This window comes from Lates calcarifer, linkage group LG3 (assembly GCF_001640805.2).
Source record: "Lates calcarifer isolate ASB-BC8 linkage group LG3, TLL_Latcal_v3, whole genome shotgun sequence".
Lineage (NCBI taxonomy): Eukaryota > Metazoa > Chordata > Actinopteri > Centropomidae > Lates > Lates calcarifer.
Genome location: NC_066835.1, coordinates 5,981,455 through 6,002,991, shown reverse-complemented (window position 1 = coordinate 6,002,991; position 21,537 = coordinate 5,981,455). Strand labels below are relative to the sequence as shown.

The following is a 21,537-nucleotide window of genomic DNA, read 5'->3' as shown; positions in this document are numbered from 1 at the left end:
TTGCAACTTATCCTGCACAATCATAACATCAACTTCTACTTCCCACTTTTTCACCTCAGCAGCTGCGGAGCTTTTTCCAAAACGGATGTGCACCCTCTCATCTCTCCGCCTCCCTCGCACTTACTCAACAGGGGCGTCAATGTGGGCGGAGGGTAATTCGGGCTCTGGGCCTGTTGTGCTGTGCAGTAACTGAGCAGTAGGAGTGAGTGAGTGAGTGAGAGTGAGAGAGAGAGAGAGAGAGAGAGAGAGAGAGAGAGAGAGAGAGAGAGAGGAGAGAGGAGAGAGAGAATGGATCAGTATTTGGATCAGTTGTCATGTCTGCTTGGTCATCGTGAATCCAAGGGAAGAGATGGACAGCAAGAGCAGGATGGAGGGGTTAGCGAGGGATGAATGTGAGCTGCATGACTGGTACTATAAGGAGGACAAGAAAGGTAAAGTGCATGTTTAGAATACAGAAAAGAAAGTCATGTTTAATATGATGAAATATGTGATTGGTTTGAGTGTGGTATACTTTGATTAGACTGTGTACACAGCAGACTAAAGTGCAAGCTGGTGTTTGTAGATTGAGATAATACTTTTACAGTTTTGACAACACAAAGATCTTTATTTGGGTATCTTAGCGACACAGAGACAGCATTTTGAAACTGTTTCGTGTGTTTCCTAGTCAATGGTTTTAAAGTGGAGCTTGTCTGTGGCTTGTGGCTTTGTTCTCCTCATTAGAAGGAGTTTCCTGAAGCTTGGTGACTTTGAATTTGGTCCGTTTTGACATAACAGCCCTCAAGCACACACATACACATACACACCACATTCCCATGGTTCATTGTTGTGCCTGTGAGAGTCAGAGTGAATCACAGCTCGAACTCTGCTGCCTATCCTTACTCTCAAAAGGAGAAATTTAAAGGTGCTTTAATGAAACGACAATTATATTATTTTGTGCTGGTTGTAACACTAACAGGATTACAGTGTTTTACCATAACGCATTCAATAACTTTGTACAGCATGTTATTGATTAGAGCTCTGAATCAATAACAGCCGTCACCTCAGGGCAACACAGTGCGCCATGGAAAACTACCTCTTGCCCTTTAACTCTCCCCTGCTCTTTCATACACTAACATTACTATATCCCAAACATGGCCTGTCCATCACCTCTGAGAGGATGACATTTTAAACTTTCTGTGTTACATAATGCAGCTGTGTGTGCGTGCACACATGTATCACACCAGAAGTGATGAGAACATGGGTCATTTTCCCAGGAAGTTGTGGGTTACTTGTTAGCTTCTCTTCACTCTGTTTGTGTTTTATATTCTCACAGTGCTATGTGCAGACAGAGTGGGCCAGATGACGAAGACCTACAATGACATTGATGCTGTCACACGTCTGTTGGAGGAGGTGAGATGGTCTATTTTTGTCAGTGCACAGGGACAGATTTTTAATCAGTGTAAATCGCAAAGTGAAGCTGCAGCAGAAAGGATGCTGCACTGTAGATTTGCTCTATTTACCCAAATGAATTATGTCTGTTGTATGAATACATGTGGAAAGTTTCTTTTAACAGAAAGGGATCAGTAAACAATGAAATTCTGCCTCAAAATTTACCAGGAATGGCTGAACCTCCACCCACCACAGAACACCAGCAAGAACAAATGTACTTTCCCAGTGTTGTGGGATATTTTAGTATTGCAGCTATAAATCGCAGCTATGTCTTCTCTTCTTTTCTCTTCTTACATCTAAACCAATAGAAAGAGAGAGATCTGGAGTTGGCTGCAAGGATTGGCCAATCACTTCTTAAGAAGAACCGAACTCTGACTGAGCAGAATGACTATCTGGAGATACAAGTGGGACAAATCACAGAGGAGGTCTGCACGCACACACAGAGACTAATGAATTTTGACTAATCAATCAAATTTTGTCCTGGTCATTTTACACTTTGCAAAACAATCCCAAGTCAAGGTCAAGGTTTAGTGGATCTTGGAGTTTGCCATGATCAAACAAGATTATGCAGTTCACAAAGATATGACACATAAGATGTCTGGGTAGCACATCTTACACCAGATACTTGAATACGTACACATATTCAAATGGCAACATGCACAAGTTATAAACATCATCTGACCTCCTCCAGGTGGCCCAGCTGCATCATGAGTTGAACCTGAAGGATGAGCTGCTGCAGTTTTACACCAATGCAGCTGAGGAGAGCGAGGACGAGTCCAGCAGCTCTCCAACGTTAGCATCCTTTCTTTATTCATGAATATCTCTCTTTCTATCTGTAAGAAAGTCGATGTAATAATTTTGAATGTGCATGAATTTGGATGCAAAACAGCAAAACAAGCAGAAATGTTAAACATAGAACATGACAGCCTACCTGCTGTGTATTCATCTGTCTAAAGGGGGAAGAAGAGTAAAGTGGAAACAGCTTCAGGAGCCTTTGTGAGTGACACACTCCAGAGGAAACTCAAAGAGCTGGAGGAAGAGAACCTCTCTCTCCGCTCAGAGGTATCTCCACACACTAATAACAGTAACACATACATACACGCATTATAAGAAAGTGAAATTGCTAGGAATATACTGTTTAATTGTGGTTGTCTACCTGTAGGCTAACCATCTAAAGTCTGAGACTGAAACTTATGAAGAAAAGGAGCAGCAGCTTGTCAGTGACTGTGTGAAAGAGCTCAGTAAGTTTTGTGTCACTCTCCATTTCCAGCTCTGACTTTTATACTCTTTTCATGTTATCTTCTTCTTCTTCTCTTCCCCTCTCTGAGGCTGAGCTAAACTCTCCCTCCGTCTGTTCTCACAGGGTTGTCCAGTCTCCAGATCTCCACCATAGCGGAGGAACTGGCTCGTAAGACTGAAGATGCCTCCCGACAGCAAGAAGAGATCACACACCTCCTCTCTCAGATAGTGGATCTGCAAAAGAAAGCCAAATCTGTGAGTTTACACACACACAGACACAGGAACCCATTTTAACTCAAATGTGAATATTATCATGCTTAGTCAGTTTTACCAATTCAAACCTGGATATGTGTGTCTAGTATGCAGTGGAGAATGAGGAGCTCTCGCAACACCTGATGGCAGCCAAAGATGCCCAAAGGCAGCTTACAGCAGAGGTACTTGTTCACTGTAAACATTTTATTTGTCTCAGTGTTGTCATGATATTAGACTGTTTGATGTTAAGTTTAATATTTACAATACAATAGCTCCAGGAGTTAGAGGAGAAGTACTCAGAGTGTATTGAGATGCTGCATGAAGCTCAGGAGGAGCTGAAGAACTTGAGGAACAGAAACTACCCTGCAGGGACCCCTCGACGCTACCACCCCCTGGGACTGTACCCAATGGTGAGGGAGTGTGTGCGTGCATGTGTGTCTCTGTCTGCTGGTGTATGTGCATAACCATATTCTATTCCTTCATGAGTTTTTGTGTTGCAGGATTCTCTGGCAGCTGAGATTGAGGGAACGATGAGGAAGGAGTTGAGTCTGGATGATCCTGAGTGTGAAGAACAGAAGTATGGATTATGTGCTTAATATTACACTCAAACTATAGGGACTGTGTAGAATACAGCACCAATATATTTTACACGTTTACACGTTTTTACAGAATTTTAAAAAGAAACAAAACTGAATTGAATACCACTTATGGTATGGTTTAGAGTGAGAAGAGCTGCCATTTTCAGCATAATAGACGCTACTTACTATTAAAGGTGCTATATGTAAGTTTTTGATATTGATACGTGGCCAGTGTTAACAGTAACAGCTGTTTACTTCCAGTCTAGAAACTTTGCAAGTTCAGCATCAAACTTCATTCCTTTACTCGCCAAGCAACGGCAGCGTTAACTGTTGTTGTGCTTTTAGTTCTGTCACTTTTTTCCTTCTACTGAAGTTAGCATGCAAACCAGCTAGCCCCAGCCCGGCGGCCACTTTCCAATAGCCTGTCATTGTAGTGTCCAGCCTTCAATGACAAAGTAGCACTGCTCAAATGGACTATTATAACCTCTTGTATTGTAAACTGAACAATGGCTGAATTGGCCAAAAAATACTTAAAAGATTAACAAAACAGCGCAGGTTTAACCAACTTCATCAGCCAGATAGCTAATCTACTGGATCACGCAGAGAGCTATAGGATAGTGTGGTGGCTAGTTTAGGTGTAGGAGGCCAATTTTTTTGTGGAGAAAAACTAAGAGCAAGATGTTTTTGACTAACTACATACATTGCAGGCTAATGCTCTTGTGTATGATTGTTTGCAGAGTTCATCGTAAGCGTGTTTTTGAGACGGTCAAGAACGTCAACCAGACAGTCCGTCAGCGCTCACTGACTCCAACCAGCGCCAACATCCCCGGCTCCAACCAGTCTCTGTCAGCTCGTACGTCACCTCAGTCCAGTGGCCTCTCCACCCCCCACTCCAGCGTGTACGGAGGTGACATCAGTGGAGACAGTGTTGCCCTTGACAACCGTACACAGAGCATCCTGATGGAGACAGCATCTAATCAGGATAGGTGAGGAGGAGTGGGTGAATACAAAACAAATACAAACAAATTAGAGAGGAGGTTGAGATTGATGAAAGTTTGAAGTGTCTTCAGCAATTATTGGAACTGGTTTCTGTTCCATCTGTGCTCTGACAGCAACGCAGAGGGCCGGGAGAAGAAGGCGAGTGGTGCTGAGGACCTGAGGCTGGCCCTGCGCCGCCTGTCTCTGCGTCGACAGAACAACCTGAGCGAGAGGCGTTTCTTTGAAGAAGAGAGGGAGCGAAGGCGGGGAGGACATGGAGGACTGCAGGATGCTCTGGGCCAGGAGAGCATGTTGACCCCCTCAGAAAGCATCATGTCCCTTGGCAACCTCCACCTGTGGGCCACACGAGGGCCCTACCTCCCTGACAAGCTCCAAATCGTCAAACCACTTGAAGGTGAGGGAGAGAGGGAGTGTGGGATGAGCTGCAAGGCGGGGAGGAAGTGGGACGGCGAACGGCGCAGAGGAGTTGGGACAAAGATGGGGAACAAGCGAGGCTGGGGGACAGAGAGGGAGAGTAGGAGGGAGAGCCGGCATGGACGGACGTTGGAGGGGGAAAGAGAGAAAGGGTGGGGGTGGGCAAGGAAGACTGGAGCTGGGATAGAGAGGGAGAGAGGAAGGAGGTGGGCCAGAGACCGAGCCGGGAGCAGGAAGATGAAGGGAGCAAGAGAGAGGAAAGAGAGGCCTCTGTCACTCATGCTCTTCAACTCTTTCTGGTCTCTGATGCACCAATCACAAGTCAGGCAGCTTCACATCTCCACACAGCTATTACAAAGACACACAGCCCAGAGGGTGGTTATAGACACACAATTAAACAGAGGAGGAAAGAGGGTTTGGCATCCTGTTTATGCCATACCTCCAGATTATTTGCTGTTTTTCGTGACCTTCCGCTTGAATATGGAAACACAGACTTTAAATCAGAATGTACATACTGTATGATAGTGATCCAGAAAGTTTAAATACACCCCTAACTTTGATGATGGAGAACACCAGATGTGACATCACTGATTGGGGTGCAGCCAGAAGTGTAACATGCTTTAACGCTTGAACCAAGAGAGAATCACAGTGTTTTATTATTCCCCTTGCGGTTCAGTGTTGATTTGACCTTAGAGGCAGATGCTGTTGTCTTGTGCTGCCCTCTGCTGGTGATAATTTATACTTAATTTAAAAGCAAATTAAAAAGCAAATTTATATATATATATAATATATAAAAAAAAAAAAAAAAAAAAAAAAAAAAATATATATATATATATATATATATCCACCTTGCACTGCCGTTGTTTTCATACATTTGTGTATTTATATTTACACCTTGTCTTTTCTAATATATGCATTATTCTTTCTTTGTGTTTCTTTAATATGTTTATGACTTCTTCTGTTTTTGTATGATTTTTCTTCATTCATTCTGTCACTGCTCTCTCAGATAAAAATAAAAACCTTTTCTCCTTCTAACTGCTCCTCCATTTCATTTCATTTCCATCTTACTCCTCTGCTCCTCATCACCTTTAGTCTTGCCATCTTCTTTTGTCATGTTTCTCATCACTGAGACTTCTTCTGTTTTCATGTCATGGACATTCTTCTTAGACAGTCATTAACAGGTAGTTGTTAGCATTAAATGCATACTCCAACTGGTTACTTGTCATGTTTATAATCTTCTCCCCTCACCACCGGGTACAACCTCAAGAGGTCGTAGCATCTTGTATTATTCTATTAAGTTATGTCAGGAAACCTACATGTCAAATGCATTAAATGTCTGCTGACAGTAAATCAACCACTTACATGTGAAGTACTGTGTAATGAATATTCCTTTTTTGTGATTTTGTGTTTGTTTGATGATATTAGAAGCAGTCAGATACATTGCAGATTTTTTCATTTCTCTCCTCCAGGCTCCGCCACCCTGCACCACTGGCAGCAGTTAGCCCAGCCTCACCTCGGTGTGATCCTGGATGCCAGACCAGGAGTCATGCCAAAGGGTTACAGACCTCTTGAACTAGAGCTGGAGCAGGTCTGTGTGTGTATGTGTTGGCGTGTGAGATTTCTGAGTCCATATTTATGATATGGTCAAGCTCATACAAGTGGGTGTCTTCCTGTTTATCAGATGTACAGCTGTGTTTATTGGGAAATGCGTTAAAAAATTACTGCAAACATGTTACAATAGTGTATACAACTTTTTCATTGCCCAAATGAAATTGTGAGTCACAGTTCTTTTACTATAGAAGAAATTAAATCCCACTTATTTGCAGGATTTATGTAACCAGACTGCAGTGATAGTACAGCACAGTAAAATTTTGCAGATTGTTCCTTTTCCTTGATATAAAGTCAGGTGTCCATCTTCTTTTAACATTTCTAATTTCTTAATGTTTATCATCTCAGTTAGCAGGAAAGGACAACGGTGAATAAAATACATACTGACTAAAGCAACTGAGGAAATTTCTCTTATATAGATATTATATAGATATAAGGGACTTGACAAATAACAACACCCAGTGTGTTTGCTGTATATATTATGACTTGAATTAGTTGCAAAGTATCACTTACACTCCTGCTACAGGTTGATATTACTACCATTAACACTTCTGATGCTTGGTGCGTGTGCATGAAACTGTAATGATCTGGACTCATCTTTCTGCTATGTGTCACTGTCTGCAGGTGTATCCTTGGGGTGGCTTTGAAGAGGATGAACCAGGTGAGCAATACTTCCAGAATCTTCCCACATCCTCAGCCTCTGTCACACCAGCCGTGCCCTCCACCTCTGGCACCACCGATACCAACCTCGGGCAGGCTCCACCCAGCCGTGCTCCACTTTCTCCTCCGTCTCCATCCCCATCGCCACATCTCAGCAACACAGACGCCCTGGGTGAGGACATACAATACATTTATGCATAACTTTCATATTGTTTTAACATATTATAATGCTTGAAACTGACAAGTTATCTGTGTTTGTGCAACATGCAGCTGCATACTACCCAGGTAAATGCATGGCCCACACCAGCTCTACCTACACCTTCACAACCTGTCGAATCCTTCACCCGACTGATGAGCAGACACGGGTCACGCCAAGGTGAGCAAAATGCTGCCTCTGGTGCTGCTTGAAAATTTATGGTCAACTTTCTGTGACCTGTCCTCTTGAGTTTCTCAAAGTTTTCTCTTTGATCTGCCAGAATTCATTCATAATCAGCTTCTGCGAAGCATTGCCTTTCTGCTGAAAGCAGCTGTATTCAGACGTATGCCTTGATACAAACGTCCCAGTGAAATAATGTGTGGATACAAGAACAGTCATGTGTTTGCTTCCTAGGGATGCCCATTTTCTTCCAGCTTGAATGGTGCATGCCTTTAAAAAGCAGTTAAATTTGCTATTTTATTGCATTATATATATTGTAATAACAAAACAAATTAATATGTGAACATAACAGAGTTTAAATATATAATGCAGCTTAATGTGATGTTGTTGTTTAGAAATAATGGCACTTAGAGAAGCCTACAGTTTGCTAAATGTGTACTCAGTCTGAATTTGACTAAATCCCACAGGACAAATAAAGATCCAAACAGCAGTTGCTGAGGTGGGATCGTGTCCAAACAACAAATTTCAGTTGTCTGCTAGACAGTAGGAAGGTGTTGAATAATACACATAGGTCCTTATGGTTCAAAGAAACAACATCTCCTGTGCACAACAAATGTCAGTTTTGTGATTAAAATGGTGAGATATCATCAAAGTGTAGTTTAAGTTGCTGAAATCAGTAAGAAGTACCATCCTTTCAATGTTTCTAATCATCCTTGTTCTTCTTTTTAATTTCTTTCCAGTCTAAACCCAGTCCCAGCGTCAGCTTCCTGTGTGATGACCAGCTCTTTGTTGGGTACCCCGGCTGCAACACCCTGCACGCCCCGTAGGCTCAGTCTCAGGCCCTCCGAATCCTCAACTAACCTCAGGCAAGGCTCCTGATATACCAGAAAATCTTGCACCTCATTCTGTGACTAGGATCAACTTTTTCCCCATAAATTTTATTTTGCAGAGTTTACCAGTCAATGTGATGATGACTTTCAATTCTCATGTTTATGCAGAGATGCAACACGTACCACCAGCACCTCCCTGGGGTTAGTGCGTCTTCTCCAGGAGAGAGGGATCTCAGCAGCGATGTATCACCAGAGCCAGGGCCTGGAGCATGGTCAGGGCAGCGGAGGAGTCTTATTCAGCACCTCTGTCGCCCCTAACCGAGCACCAAACCCTGACCCTCTGCGGCCCTCTACCCCCCCCAACTCCCCCACAGGGCCGGGAGCTTCTTCAGCCATGCTAACCTCTGCAGGTTTCGACTTTAAGAGCCCCTCTTATGACAACTTCCTGGCCTCTAAACCAGCCCGTTCTATTCTGAAGGAGGTGACTGGGGGGATGAGGGGGAGGCAGAGAGGGAGGGACTGCGAAAGCCAGACAGACGTTAGCGTGACCGTCCACAACCTCAACCTGCTGGATAAGGTGAAGCGGCTGGGTGTGGCTGGAGCGCCGGGGGGCAGAGCGATGAGTCCCAGTCCCATGCTGGGACCGCTGGGTGGGCTTCGCAGATCCGGCTCCCCCTTCGGGCCTGATGGAATAAGGAGGAACCGGAGTTATCCAGCCATGGTTGGGGCCAGCATGGCCATGAAAGCCCCGGGGCCCCAGGAGTAGTCTGGACTGCTGCTGGCCATCAGGGTACCACAAGTAGGAGCCAGGCAGGGTCAAGGTGTGGCTGCTGAGCAGTCCCTGGAGCCCAAACACTGACTGACACTGTTCATACTGTACGACAATGACATGGCACTACTGACCAGTTTCTAATCACACACCGACACGATCAGCTTTATAGTGCTTTTAGGAGGCAACTCATGCTTGAATTAAAAGTAAAGTAACTTAAAGGGTCAGTTCACCCAAAATACAAAAAACATACTTTCTGATTTACCTTTACTAGCACGTAGCCATGCAGGTAGGTTTGATTTATATGCTCAGAGAATGAAAGGAGCTTTGTTTCCATCCTTGTTACAAATAAGACAGCTGCAAGGAAGTAGTAATCCTCAGACCTCAGTCTGAAGTGTTTTCATTAGAATGTTTTTCTACCAATTAAATGTTTAACATTTTGGAAAATATTCTTTTCTTCCTTGAGAAAATCGATACCACTCTCATGTTTGTGTGAGTATGAAGCTGGAATCAGGATGTATTTAGCTGAACTGGAAGCAAGGGGGAAATTTCAGTTAAAAAACACATCTACCAACACTTATGAAGTTTGCTAAATAACAGGTTGTATATTTTTTGTTTAATTAAGTGTAAAAATGACAGTTTGTGGTTTTACAAGGAGTTACATGGTGTAACTTGATGAGCAATTTGTCATCATGTCATGTCAGTGTTTACACTGTGTTCATGTATGGATTTAATATGTTAGTGAGCTTTTTCTTGAACTTTGTAGCCAGTATAGCTATTTCCCCTAGTTCAGTCTTTATGCTAAGCTAATTAGCCTCATTCTAGCTCTAGCTTGCAAACTTGCAAAGACATGATATTGGTATAAGTCCTCTCATCTACCTTTCAAAAAGGAAAGTGAAATAAAGTCAAACTATTCCTTTAAATAGTCCCTAAGGGTGGAAATGATCCAGACTGACATGTCTCAACAACTATCAGATATATTTTCCATGAATTTGGTCCAGACGTTGATTGTTCCCAGATGATCAATTCTTTTAATTTTGGTGCTCCCTTGACTTATCCTGTAGCGCCACCATAAGGTTGACATTTTAAGTTTTTAGCAGTAGTTGGATGATTTGTCATCAAATTTAGAACAGGAACAGGATTAACTTTATAACTTTAGTAATCATCTGACTTTTCCTCTTGTGCCATCATCAGGTCAGAATTTTAATGTCAAATACTAAATTAATTAAATGCCTGCAAAACTGAAAACATTCCCACCAGCCTCAGCTGTACTTTGGTTAATTCCCAAATCTTAGCTAACACACCAAACTAAGATGGTGAGCACGCATCTACTAATCAGTGGACATTGGTGTTGTGAGCATGTTAGTATGGTGATGTGACACACTTTGGTACTTTTCTTAGTTTTGACACAGAAGTCTAAAAATCTGGGCACATAAAACCTGTTTTCTAGAATTTCATTTTATGTAATTGGGTGAACTGACCCATTAAAAGCAGAATATCCTAAAACAGATAAATCCAAAAACTATGCAGTCAAAGCTGCAAACATCTCCCACTGCTAGCCACTCACATCCCATGCTTCGGAGACTGATTCTGCTGGCTAGATGTAGTACTCCCACTCTTGCCTTTTCTGAATTACATCCACAAAAACCCACACACATCCAGACATACACAGGTGCATCTGCCATCGCACTAGTTGGCTATTGGTAGTTACTGTAGCATTAAACCATGCCTTCCTTCCTCAATATTATTGGATCTAAGTCCACATTTTTTAAATAATTGAACATTTTCACCCCTCTTACCCCTTCTTAAATCTCTCCTGAAGTGATTAGGTGTGAGTCTGACAAGTCACTTTCAACAAATCACTGAATCGATTTTATGTCAGTATTAAAGATACTTTGGTTTCGTTTCCTAATTGGCCATTAGACAGGGAACTTGATGGTGCTTCCACTGAAGTGGAGAGATCAATATGCTGAAGCCGCAGCTCAGAAAGAGGACGGAGAGAGGGATGAGGGAAGCAACTGTGGCTAATCAGCTGTTGTGGTCAGAAGCTCTCGGTCATTTTCCTTAAGGTTTCCTTGGTGAAATGAAGCAATATAGTGCCTCAACCATCTGTTTTTGATGATTTATGTTCTTCATGTGTTGGATTGAGGGTGTGAAGTAGCTGTTACAACCGTTGTTGCACTTGTGTTTATTTATTTTGAAAAAAAAAAAAAAAGCTTATCCTGAATTTAAACTTATTTTTCATTAAAAAAAATGTTGTCTCACACACTGTATATACTGTTCATTGTCACTGAAATGTCAGTAATGACACACTTAAAATGGAACTGTTATGTGTAGTGCATAACCAAGAATCACACATCACTGTAAGTATTGAGGTGAGCATGTGATCAGGGGATTTTCCAAATAAAGCATCATCAAACAGAAGCCTCAATCTTGAGATTTTCCTCTCGATGTGTTTATTTCCCCCTCTACATCAAACGGTGACTCAAAACTGGGGCAAACATGAAAAGGAAATGAGTCCCAAAAATGAAATCATTATTAGACCTCCTCCAGCAGATGGTGCTCACGAATAACGCAGCACAGCAAATAATATGTGAAGTGCATTGTGTTTATATGTCTGTCCACATTGTCGCAGTCCTAATCCATTACCCATTCACCATCTGTATGTCTTGCGCTATGAGAGATATGATGAAGGCCGCTTATTAAACCTCTATTAGCCACAGGGTGAACAAGAGGTGAGCAATAAGAAAAAAATGTCATGGCAGCTGGGGAGTCTAATTAGAAGAAATAAAATCTAGCTCAATTTCAAATGTCACTGATGTCTTCTGAGTTGGATATTTGTCCCCTTAGAATAACATTTTGATAATCTCATTTTTCAATTCTCATATTTTCGCAACATCAAATCAAGCACCTCCAGAGCTATAAGAGGAAATTCACCCTCAGGGGCAAATAGGACCACACTGTTTCCTCTTCTGAACACAGAATTACATATATTACACAACTGATGCACCCCCATAGAGTTTATGTATGTACCCATCATCATTTAAGATGATAGTCTAGACAGTGTAATATTTAACTGGACTTTGTTTTTGTTTAGGTTTTTTTTTTTCACCTAGTGCCAACTGCAGATCAAAGTGTGCAGACATTCATGGTTCCCACACATCCATCCATCCATTCATTATCTATACCGTTCATCCATAAGGGTTGTGTGGGTGCTAGAGCCTATCCCAGCTGACATTGGGTGAGAAGCAGGGTATACCCTGTACGGATTGCCAGGCCATCACAGGGCTGGCATGTACAGACAAACAACCAATCACACTCACATTCACACTTATAGGCAATTTAGAGTCACCAAGTAACCTAACCTACGTGTCTTTGGACCTGGGGAGAACCCGCGCAGTCACAGGGAGAACATGTAAATCAACATTGGGCTCGAACCTGGAACCTTCTTGCATTGAGGCACCACCGTGTCGCCTGGTTCACAGATATTGAATCTTAATGACGTTGGTGATCCTTTGACTTTTCTTCTAGCACCACAGTGAGGTTGACAATTTTGGTTTTGAATGAAATGTCTCAACAACTGTTGAATGTTGCTACAGATATTCAAGATCGCCTCAGGATGAATTCTTACAACAGCAATGACATTCCCACCATTCCCTGCTGTGTTTACTGCCAATTAGCAAACATTAGCACACTGAGCTAAAATGGTGAACATTATCAGCATGTTAAATATCAGCATGTTAGGACTGTCATTATGAACTAGCATTAAGAGCCTTGCAGAGCTAGCATGGCTGCAGAGTCATGTTTATAGACTCAGTTAACAACTTTTCTGTTCTCTTGCTCACTAGTTTCAAAGAACTCTCAATCACAGCATGTGTTACAACTGACTCCAGCTGTTAGGAGCTGTATCCTGTGCAGTCTATTTATCATATCTGGTAGTTTATTAGTCAAAATATACTGAAAAGCAGCTTCACGTCCATTTTTTATTCTGTTTGTATGTTTATTTTCCTCCTTGTACCAGGGTATTTCTTGTCTGGGTGCAACTTCCTCTTGTTGTCACAGTGTGAGGTTGATAACAGGGCTGGGTATTTCCCCATTTTCCTCCTGTGACTCTTGGTTTTAAGATATTCACTACACAGATGTGAAGTGGTATCAATCTTCTCAATTAAGCAAGAGAACAAATAGGCTGCTAAACTATATCTTTCATAAGTTTTAAGTATGTTCCTACTTCACTATCTTTAAAACATTTGCTGTTATGTGACCATGGCAATGAGATGAATCCATATATGGCTTAGATCTACAGGGTTTTTGGGGTACAGTCCAGATCCTCAAAGAACTCTCCCTCCCTGCTTTTACCATAAGTTTTTCTGTTTCCGATGCCAGTAAAACGCCTTTGAATTGACTAAAGCTGGTCTGAAGTTAAAGAAAGGAAAAATTGGAGACAGACAGGACAGAGAATGAGAGACAGTATGTTCAGCCAGTTTCACGAAGAGCTCAGACCATCTGCTCGTCACCGTTGCTGGATCTTCATTACAGCCACACTCTTGGAGCTCATGTTCCTTTCATGAGTGTGTGGCTTCGCCCATTAGGACACAATACCAGAGCATGTATGAGCAATCGAAACGCTCCATGTAAAACTGTGTAGGCTACATGTGCATTTTGCTTTCCGCTGTATCACTGCCACATGTTTGTCCACATTAACACACACACACATATATCTGCCGACACACACACACACACACACACACACACACACACACACACACAGGCGACATTTGCTGGTGATCCCACTGAAGCCTTTAGACCTTTCCAGAGCCTTTAACTCTGAAGTCTTTCGGCCTCAGCTCTTTAAACAGAAAGTTTGAGTCGATTCCCCCTGGCCCTCTCAGAATCTCAAGTCTCTGTAAATTTCAAATACAATTGCGACCTCAGTCCAGCCCAGCAGCTTTAATGCCCAGCACACACACAAACATATAAACACACAGCAAACCCTTTCTTTCCTCCAGGGCATCCCAAACCACGTCTCTGAATAATTCACCGAGCTTGCTTTGTTCATCGATCCCTCTCTCCACCTCTCACTCACACAGACACATCTTTCACTTAACACGCTGGTGCTAGGAGCGACATAATGGGCTGCTTCATCACAATTCACCGCCAGTGTGGATTCCACCTCTAATACCTTCTACAGGTTCAGCTCAGCAGAGTTTCCAAAAAGAAAATGTCAAGTGAGTTCTGACAGTAAATGTCAATACCTCACAACTGAATCTCTTCCCGTCTGTCTTTGCCCAAAGACGTTTGATAACAATTTTTTTTCTCATAACACACATCCCTTCATAACACCAATATATACTGGGCTCTCTAAAAGCTGTTATTGTCTCTGTGGTGGAGCCAAAAGCAATTATTAGGATTTATTTTCAGCCCACCTTAATAATTCAGTCGATATCAGTTTCTCTGAGTACTTCAAACCGTTTCAATATTTAGCACAAACTTTAAAGCTCATAATGATCTTGCGCTCCTTTTAAAAATATTCTCAAACATTCCCCGGCCCGCTCCCTGAATGATGCATCCACGACTTTCATCTCCTCTGTGCGGCTGCACACTGACCCTTTTTCTCAGCATCAGACATTTCTTTTACATTCATCATAGTCTAAAAACAGCATTATTAACCACTGTTCACTGCAGGCCAGCAACGTTTTCTCATGTAGATGATATTTCTTTCTTTGTGACCTTTGACTCTTGAAAAGTGGCTTGAAATAATTTTGTTACTTTGTGTGACTGTGATAATTCAAAGCATTAAATCATAGTTGCCTGGATTACACGATGTATGGGAGACATTCTACATTCCCATGTGAGTAGCAGTGAGATGACAGTTATTTTTCTTTCAGCACATTCAATTCCTTACATGCAACATTTAATATAAAAGTAAAAGGATAATAAGTGAATGACAGGTCCCATGGGGGACTCTTTACTCATGGTATCTGCAGGCAGACTGAAGTCTGAATCTTTCATGGTGACATGCACAAAGCACATATTTGACATTGTGATGTACAATTCTACAACAGAATCACCATCAACACCAGTGACATGAATGAGGACTCATTACAGCAGCGGCCCCCAACCTTTTTAGAGCACCACGGACCTGTTTCATGCAAGATATTATTTTTACGGACCAGCCGTCGGGGGTGGGGTATAGATTCGGCATAAAACAAACATACAGTGTCATAATAAATACAACTCACCATAACGCAGCAGCAGGCAGCATCAGCTCTTCACCAACAGACACCTCTTAGCTTTAGCAACGCGGTTAGCTGTGAAGTACGGTGTTCTCAGAGCAGCTACACTTGTTGCTGTGGTGGCCCTCAAGACTTGCTTTCTGTCCTTCATGTTGACGTTTTTGTCCTCAAAGAACTTGGGTCCAGACTTGTCTTTTAATGCAGGGTGCTTTGTCTCTATGTGTCGAAGCAGTTTTGGAAGGCTTCATTTGATAGCCTACGAGCATGTGAATCACCTGGCGTGATACAGCCGTGTTTCAAGTAGAACTCCTGGTATTTCCCACTAAATGCAGCTTTGTTTTTGTTTTGGTTTTTTTGGACAGTCTTAGGCTTGTCTACTGTCTCATCATTTTTCCCTTTTCAAAGGAGCTCTCCACAGACATGTGTTTTTGTTTGTTTGTTTTTTTTACTCATTTTAGCTAGTTGGCTAGCTAGTTTAACTTGTCGGCCATCACAGTCATGACTAAGATAGAATGTGTTTAGTGCGTAGGGTCAAGTGGTATTAGGAGGCACAGGCGGATGTGCTGAGCAGAAATTCCGGTCATTTTTCAAAATAAGACACTCCGTAGGCTCCAATAGTCAATATCATGAAATAATATAAATTATTCTGCCCGTTACTGGTCTGCACTGGCATTACAGGACATGAGAAGGGGTGATACTGAACTACATGGGCTGACGCCAATGAACCCAAATACACCAGCAGCAGCAGCAGCAGCAGCGTGGATAAGAAGAAGTCAGCTGGAAGAAGAAGCTGGCAAATCTGCCCATACTTGTCAGCCATGGTGCAACTACACATGGCTTTTAAAAGGAATGGGATATGGCTCTCTGATTGGTTTAATGCTCTGATTGGTTTAATCCAAAACACACCCATCCAATCATCCATCCATCCATTACCTATAATCCCACTTATCCTCAAGGCTTGCAGGGGCGCTGTAGCCAATCCCAGCTGACATTGGGTGAGAAGCTGGGTGCACCCAGGACAGATCACCAGTCTATTACAGGGCTGACATATAGAAACAAACAACCACTGACACTCACATTCACACCTACGGGCAATTTAGAGTCACCAATTAACCTGCATGTCTTTGGACTGTGGGAGGAAGCCAGAGAACCTGGAGAGAACCCACACAGGAACAAGAAAAACATGAAAACTCCCAAAACATACCCACGTTTTTAAACTAGCGAATGGAGATTTGGACATGCCCTAAATGCACTTGCTCCTTGCACTTTCGACCATCCACTTGTCACAGGATTTAAATATAGAGCCCATAGTCTTTAAGGCCATCTACCTTCAGCTGTTCTGCAACTTTAACAACTCTCTTGAGAGAGATAGTCCAGAAGTGCCTTTCAATATATTCAGAAATAATTAACATTTAGGTTTAGAGCCATCTCTTTCATGTGGTAAAACATTGAAGATTTCTTTTTTCCAAAAGGTGACAGTGGGAGCAGTTTCCTTTATCCATTTCGATATAATACATTCTCTCACTAAAAGTAATAACTTATCTAACTTTTTTTTTTATGTATACAGACTGTGCTAATGTAGTCAACTGCATTTTGCCAGTAAAATGAAATTGGAGGATTTTTCCAATCTGACAGAAAAGAACACTGATTTTGGAACATAAACCCTTTGGTGCACTCGTGGAACAAATTTAGGATTTAGTACAGTGTTCAAGGATAATTTTTCATTCTCCTGCATTCAGAAGGGCTTTTGTCTCATACTCTATCACCAAAATGTCTTACAGCAGCTGTGTGTGTGCTTTCACATGTATATTATGTCTTACTACCTGATCATGCTGTCAACTCTCCATGTTTGATGTTTGCACAAAAAATGAAGTGCCACAGATAATCCACAGTTTGCTGTATGAATGTACCTGATGAATGTTAATAACTCTGAGGTCAGCAGCATGCATCGTTTCTTAAGAATTCATATGCAGAGAGTGATATTTTCAATCTTTATTCAGTCCAGTTAGTCTCAACAGACCCTGACACCATCCCAGTCCATTCCACCCAAAAATGATAAAGAAACCAGAGAAAACCAGAAACAAACAAACCATGGACAGTGAGAGCTTTTCTGCAAAATTTGGCATATATATATATATATATATATAATATATATATATATATATATATATATATATTGCATTATTACAGTTTTACAAACAAATGTACAACAAATACATCATAAATAGACTCTTATTGTGAGACAGTGAGGAGCCAGCTTGCATGGGTTTTTTTCTTCATTTTCTTGTGTGCCTGTATGGAGGGGGAATGAGCTGTGACTTCCCCTTTTTACGAGGAGTACTCATACTCCTCTGCGCTGCGACGGCCAAAATCCATCCAGCCCAAGTAGTCCCTGTCTGCTATCCGATGGTTGGCACTCAGTCCATTGCCTCTGCTGTTCGCTGTGGAGTTTCTGCGCACAGAACCTGGGAGGAGGAGAAAGAAGCAGGGAGGACGGCGGGGAGGGGTGGAGGTGATAGAAAGAGTGGGTGGAGGAGGAACAGAACAGGATGGGAGATTAGTATTCTCTATAGAAAGGAGAGCATGAGAGAGGCATGGAAACTTCACTGGATCGTGGTCCTACTTTCTGGGTCGTTTCTGCATAGAGACAGCTGGAGAAAACTAGTTTGAAATGCTCTAATTTTGGAAGCCGCAACAAAATGTGGTGCAACTTGAATCAGATTCCTAATTCTGTGAGTCATTCTGACAGAACAGAGAGGATTTATTTACAGTTTTTAATAAGTAAAGTATCATTTTTACTGGTAATATTCTATCTGTTACAAATGTGGCAGTTTTCGGGTGAGCAGTTAATAGTCTTCCTGCACTGAAATGTGGTTTCAGTGACTGATACTTTTAATATTAGAAACTTCATCACTTTAAACTAGCTTATACATGTTAGTTGAGTTCATTACCAAATTATACTTTTTACAATTTGATGTTTATGCCCTCCAGAGGAACAAGTGCTCATAATATTACAAACTTGAATCTCCACAGCAGACGACTGATGAGGTTTGGTTGCTGTGACGGCTTTGGGATTTTAAATTTCTCTCATTTTGGTTTGTTTTTGTGATTTCTTGCTGTGAAACTGGTTTGCATTGTGACACTTTAATTGCCTGCTATTGGCTCTGACCTCTCTTTCTCATTATTTCTCTTTCACTCACCCTCTTACACACATCCCTATAAACACACACACATACACACACACCAATACTACAACAAAGAGGACGTTCCAGCAGCAGCTGGACTTTACACTGACAACATGCTATTACCCTCTCTTCCTTTGTGTGTCCATGCCTTTGCATTTGTGTTTATGTCTGTGTGCACGAATGTATGCGTCCAATTCCCTTACAAAGATCATTGTACCCTAATTTTCTCCCACACACACATTGACCCCACATCTTGTGAAACATCTCTGATTCTGATCTCCAAATCTCAGATTTTTATTCCAAGTGAAGTGAAGCAGAGTTTGCTATCTGTTTGGTAATCAGTTGAGCGCTCACAGAGATGCTGTTTACACTCCACCCACAGCCTCCTACACAACACACACACACACACACACACACACACAGAGAGAGAGAGAGAGAGAGAGAGAGAGAGACACGCACACACATAAACACAGAGCTTCAGTTCCTTGGTGTTCTGAGAAGATTGGCTGCAGAAGGCTTGACAACGACACCTCCTACACCGAAACATGCAAGTGAACAGCGAGCACACAAGCACAAACACCCACCCAACACACACACACACACACACACACACACACACACACACACACACACACACACATACTACTTAAGGTATTACATATTAATTTCAATGTGCCCTTTGACATTTTATAGACTGTGCTGTTTGATTGAACAGTTTCTGTTTTGTGTTCTCTCTTTCCTAAAGTCTTAAACTCAAGATTTTACAACTTCAACTTTAATATGTGAAAATGTAACTGGAATTCTGATACATGCATATTTGTGCATCAATGAGTAAATATGGTATTCCATGTCTGAAGGCAAATAGACAGAAATGAATCATCCAGTCATCAAGAAATAAAAGTCACAATCTCACCATTTTTCCCAGTCTGTTGGTAGTGAACGAATCCTGAAAATGACTCACTGTGATTTGTAAATCGCTGACTAAAGATGCAGGATGAGGAACTATGACAGGATTGAGGTTTTGTTTGCTCGTGTCAAAGAAAAAAAAATTCAAGCGACTGAGAGTGAAACAGGGAGGAGAAAAAAAGTGAAATAAGATGGTACAAGGAGAAATGGCCGGAAGGCTGCGCACACTAATACACGCTCTTTCAAACCACAAAAGCTTTTCAGAGCCACTAATTCATTTTACAAAGCTGGCTGTGCGCTGATTCCAGTAATTAGCAAGACCAAGGGGAGGAGAGTGGCGAGGAAGAGCACTTGTCTCTGAAAATGAACATTTGTTGTAAATATTGTTATTGCCAGATGTTTTCTTAATATACTCACACACTCCTCCACTCCTTATGTCCTTCAAGAGTTTGCAGAATGACACCCAAATGCAAGAAAACTAATACACATACAGAGAAACACACACACAAATGCACACACACAGACACATACCTTTTCTGGAGGAGATGAGTCTTGCCAGCAGCTCACTGAGGTTGGCCCGGGAGTCTCCATCCTCCTCAGCCACAGGAAGAGCTTTCAGCTGGGGGGCAGAGCGGCTGTGTCGGAGATGGGGCTCTCCTAAGATGTGGGTGTCTACCTCAAGGAGAGCTACTTAGCACACACAAAAGTAGACACACACACACCACACACACACACACACACATACAAAAGATCAGGCATCAGATATAAAAACTCCCCTGTGATGTTGATGAATGTGTTCGCCCACAGTCGTACCTTCAGAAGGAGCAGAGATGGAGCGCTGGCTCTCGTCTAGGGGCTGAGAGGAGAGGGGGAGCCCCAGACAGCTCATACACAGGACTGCCAGCACGACACACACACACAGCCCTGCAGTCATCTGAAACATGGTGAGAAAAGGGAGAGAGAGAAACACACAGGCAAAGTTTAATAAGAGGGGATTTGAGATGTACAGTCCAGTCTGGGTTTTACAGCAGGTGCTTATGTCTTCTGACTCAACAGTCATATTCCATACTGAGAAACTACAACCAAGACCCTCTGCCATCTGCCAGACAACAGCTCTTTCACAGTTAATGATAACTCTGATGACTGCACCGAAAAAGGCGCGTGAATCAGAACAGCATATTCACACTGTGGTCCACGGGCACAACACGCAACACAACAGCTTTGTCACTGCAGATCGCTGGATGTTCATATCCTGAGCACAATATCAGCAGGTCAGCTCAACCTTGTTGTCAACAAAGAAAGAATTTCCAATTTCTCTTTTGCTTTAAGGACACATCTCTGGAAATAAATTCTTGAGATAGAATGTAAGAAAGTGAAGCAAGACACTAATTTATCAATATATTCACAATAAAACATATCAAATGTGATACAGTCACATAAATATTGATTGATTATGTCAAAAAAATTGTGGTAAAATTGACATAAAATGTATAAATTCTGTTGAATTTATATAAAAATAGCCTCCATGGTTGAATTCCAGTCTGAGCATAAAGAAGAAAAAACATTTTTATACTGTAAAAGACATCTCATAAAATGCAAAAATCTCTCGTCTGTCAAATCATAAGAAAAGAAAACGTGGTTGTCTTACCTTGAGAAAAGAGATTCAGCGTATTAGAGGAGTGTGTGAGAGTGAGGAGAGCACTTCTCTGTTGAGTGGGAAGGATGCCCCTTTTATACTCCCCGCTCAGCGCCCTGAGTGTGTGTGTGTGTGTGTTTGTGTGTTGCCTCAGTGTACATCCTGTGTATTCCTTGGTGTGTTTGCAAGCCTAATGTGAGTGTATTTGTTACAACCTCAACAATTCAACAGCGTGCTTCAGTTTTATTGTCTGTTTGCTCGTCATAAAATTCTGCATCTGGAGTTGCCTGGTTGACGTGCATTAACAGTGTGTTTTGTGTGTGTGTGTGTGTGTGTGTGTGTGTGTGTGTGTGTGTGTGTTTGTGTTTCTGTGTGCCGTACACTGAACAGTGATTCATCTGGAGCAAAAGCATGCTAGGAAATA

At 42.0% G+C, this 21,537-nt stretch overlaps 2 protein-coding genes across 2 annotated transcripts; one reads left to right on the top strand and one right to left on the bottom strand.

Annotated features, from left to right (window-relative positions):
* Nucleotides 1-284: 284 nt before the first annotated feature.
* LOC108900420 (trafficking kinesin-binding protein 1) lies at nucleotides 285-9,364 on the top strand. Its single transcript, XM_018701449.2, has 17 exons — nucleotides 285-431; nucleotides 1,313-1,389; nucleotides 1,737-1,853; nucleotides 2,120-2,220; nucleotides 2,385-2,490; nucleotides 2,591-2,669; nucleotides 2,792-2,922; nucleotides 3,027-3,101; nucleotides 3,192-3,329; nucleotides 3,420-3,496; nucleotides 4,235-4,483; nucleotides 4,610-4,890; nucleotides 6,380-6,498; nucleotides 7,143-7,350; nucleotides 7,449-7,554; nucleotides 8,295-8,420; nucleotides 8,553-9,364. The coding sequence occupies exons 1-17, from the start codon at nucleotides 350-352 to the stop codon at nucleotides 9,148-9,150; spliced, it is 2,670 nt and encodes an 889-aa protein (XP_018556965.1). The 5' UTR covers nucleotides 285-349; the 3' UTR covers nucleotides 9,151-9,364.
* A 7,999-nt stretch (nucleotides 9,365-17,363) lies between these two features.
* On the bottom strand, nucleotides 17,364-21,234 carry cckb (cholecystokinin b). The gene is made up of 4 exons (XM_018701451.1): nucleotides 21,126-21,234; nucleotides 20,291-20,411; nucleotides 20,009-20,164; nucleotides 17,364-17,851 (listed from the first exon to the last, which is right to left on the bottom strand). The coding sequence occupies exons 2-4, from the start codon at nucleotides 20,409-20,411 to the stop codon at nucleotides 17,715-17,717; spliced, it is 414 nt and encodes a 137-aa protein (XP_018556967.1). The 5' UTR covers nucleotides 21,126-21,234; the 3' UTR covers nucleotides 17,364-17,714.
* Between the last annotated feature and the right edge of the window lie 303 nt (nucleotides 21,235-21,537).

Coding starts and splice junctions, on each gene's coding strand:
- LOC108900420 (XM_018701449.2), top strand. CDS start 350: ATGGACAGCAAGAGCAGGATGGAGGGGTTAGCGAGGGATGAATGTGAG. Junction 1,854..2,119: donor TGGGACAAATCACAGAGGAG/GTCTGCACGCAC, acceptor GACCTCCTCCAG/GTGGCCCAGCTGCATCATGA. Junction 3,497..4,234: donor CCTGAGTGTGAAGAACAGAA/GTATGGATTATG, acceptor GATTGTTTGCAG/AGTTCATCGTAAGCGTGTTT.
- cckb (XM_018701451.1), bottom strand. CDS start 20,411: ATGACTGCAGGGCTGTGTGTGTGTGTCGTGCTGGCAGTCCTGTGTATG. Junction 20,165..20,290: donor CATCTCTGCTCCTTCTGAAG/GTACGACTGTGG, acceptor TGTGCTAAGTAG/CTCTCCTTGAGGTAGACACC. Junction 17,852..20,008: donor ACTCATCTCCTCCAGAAAAG/GTATGTGTCTGT, acceptor TCCTCCTCCCAG/GTTCTGTGCGCAGAAACTCC.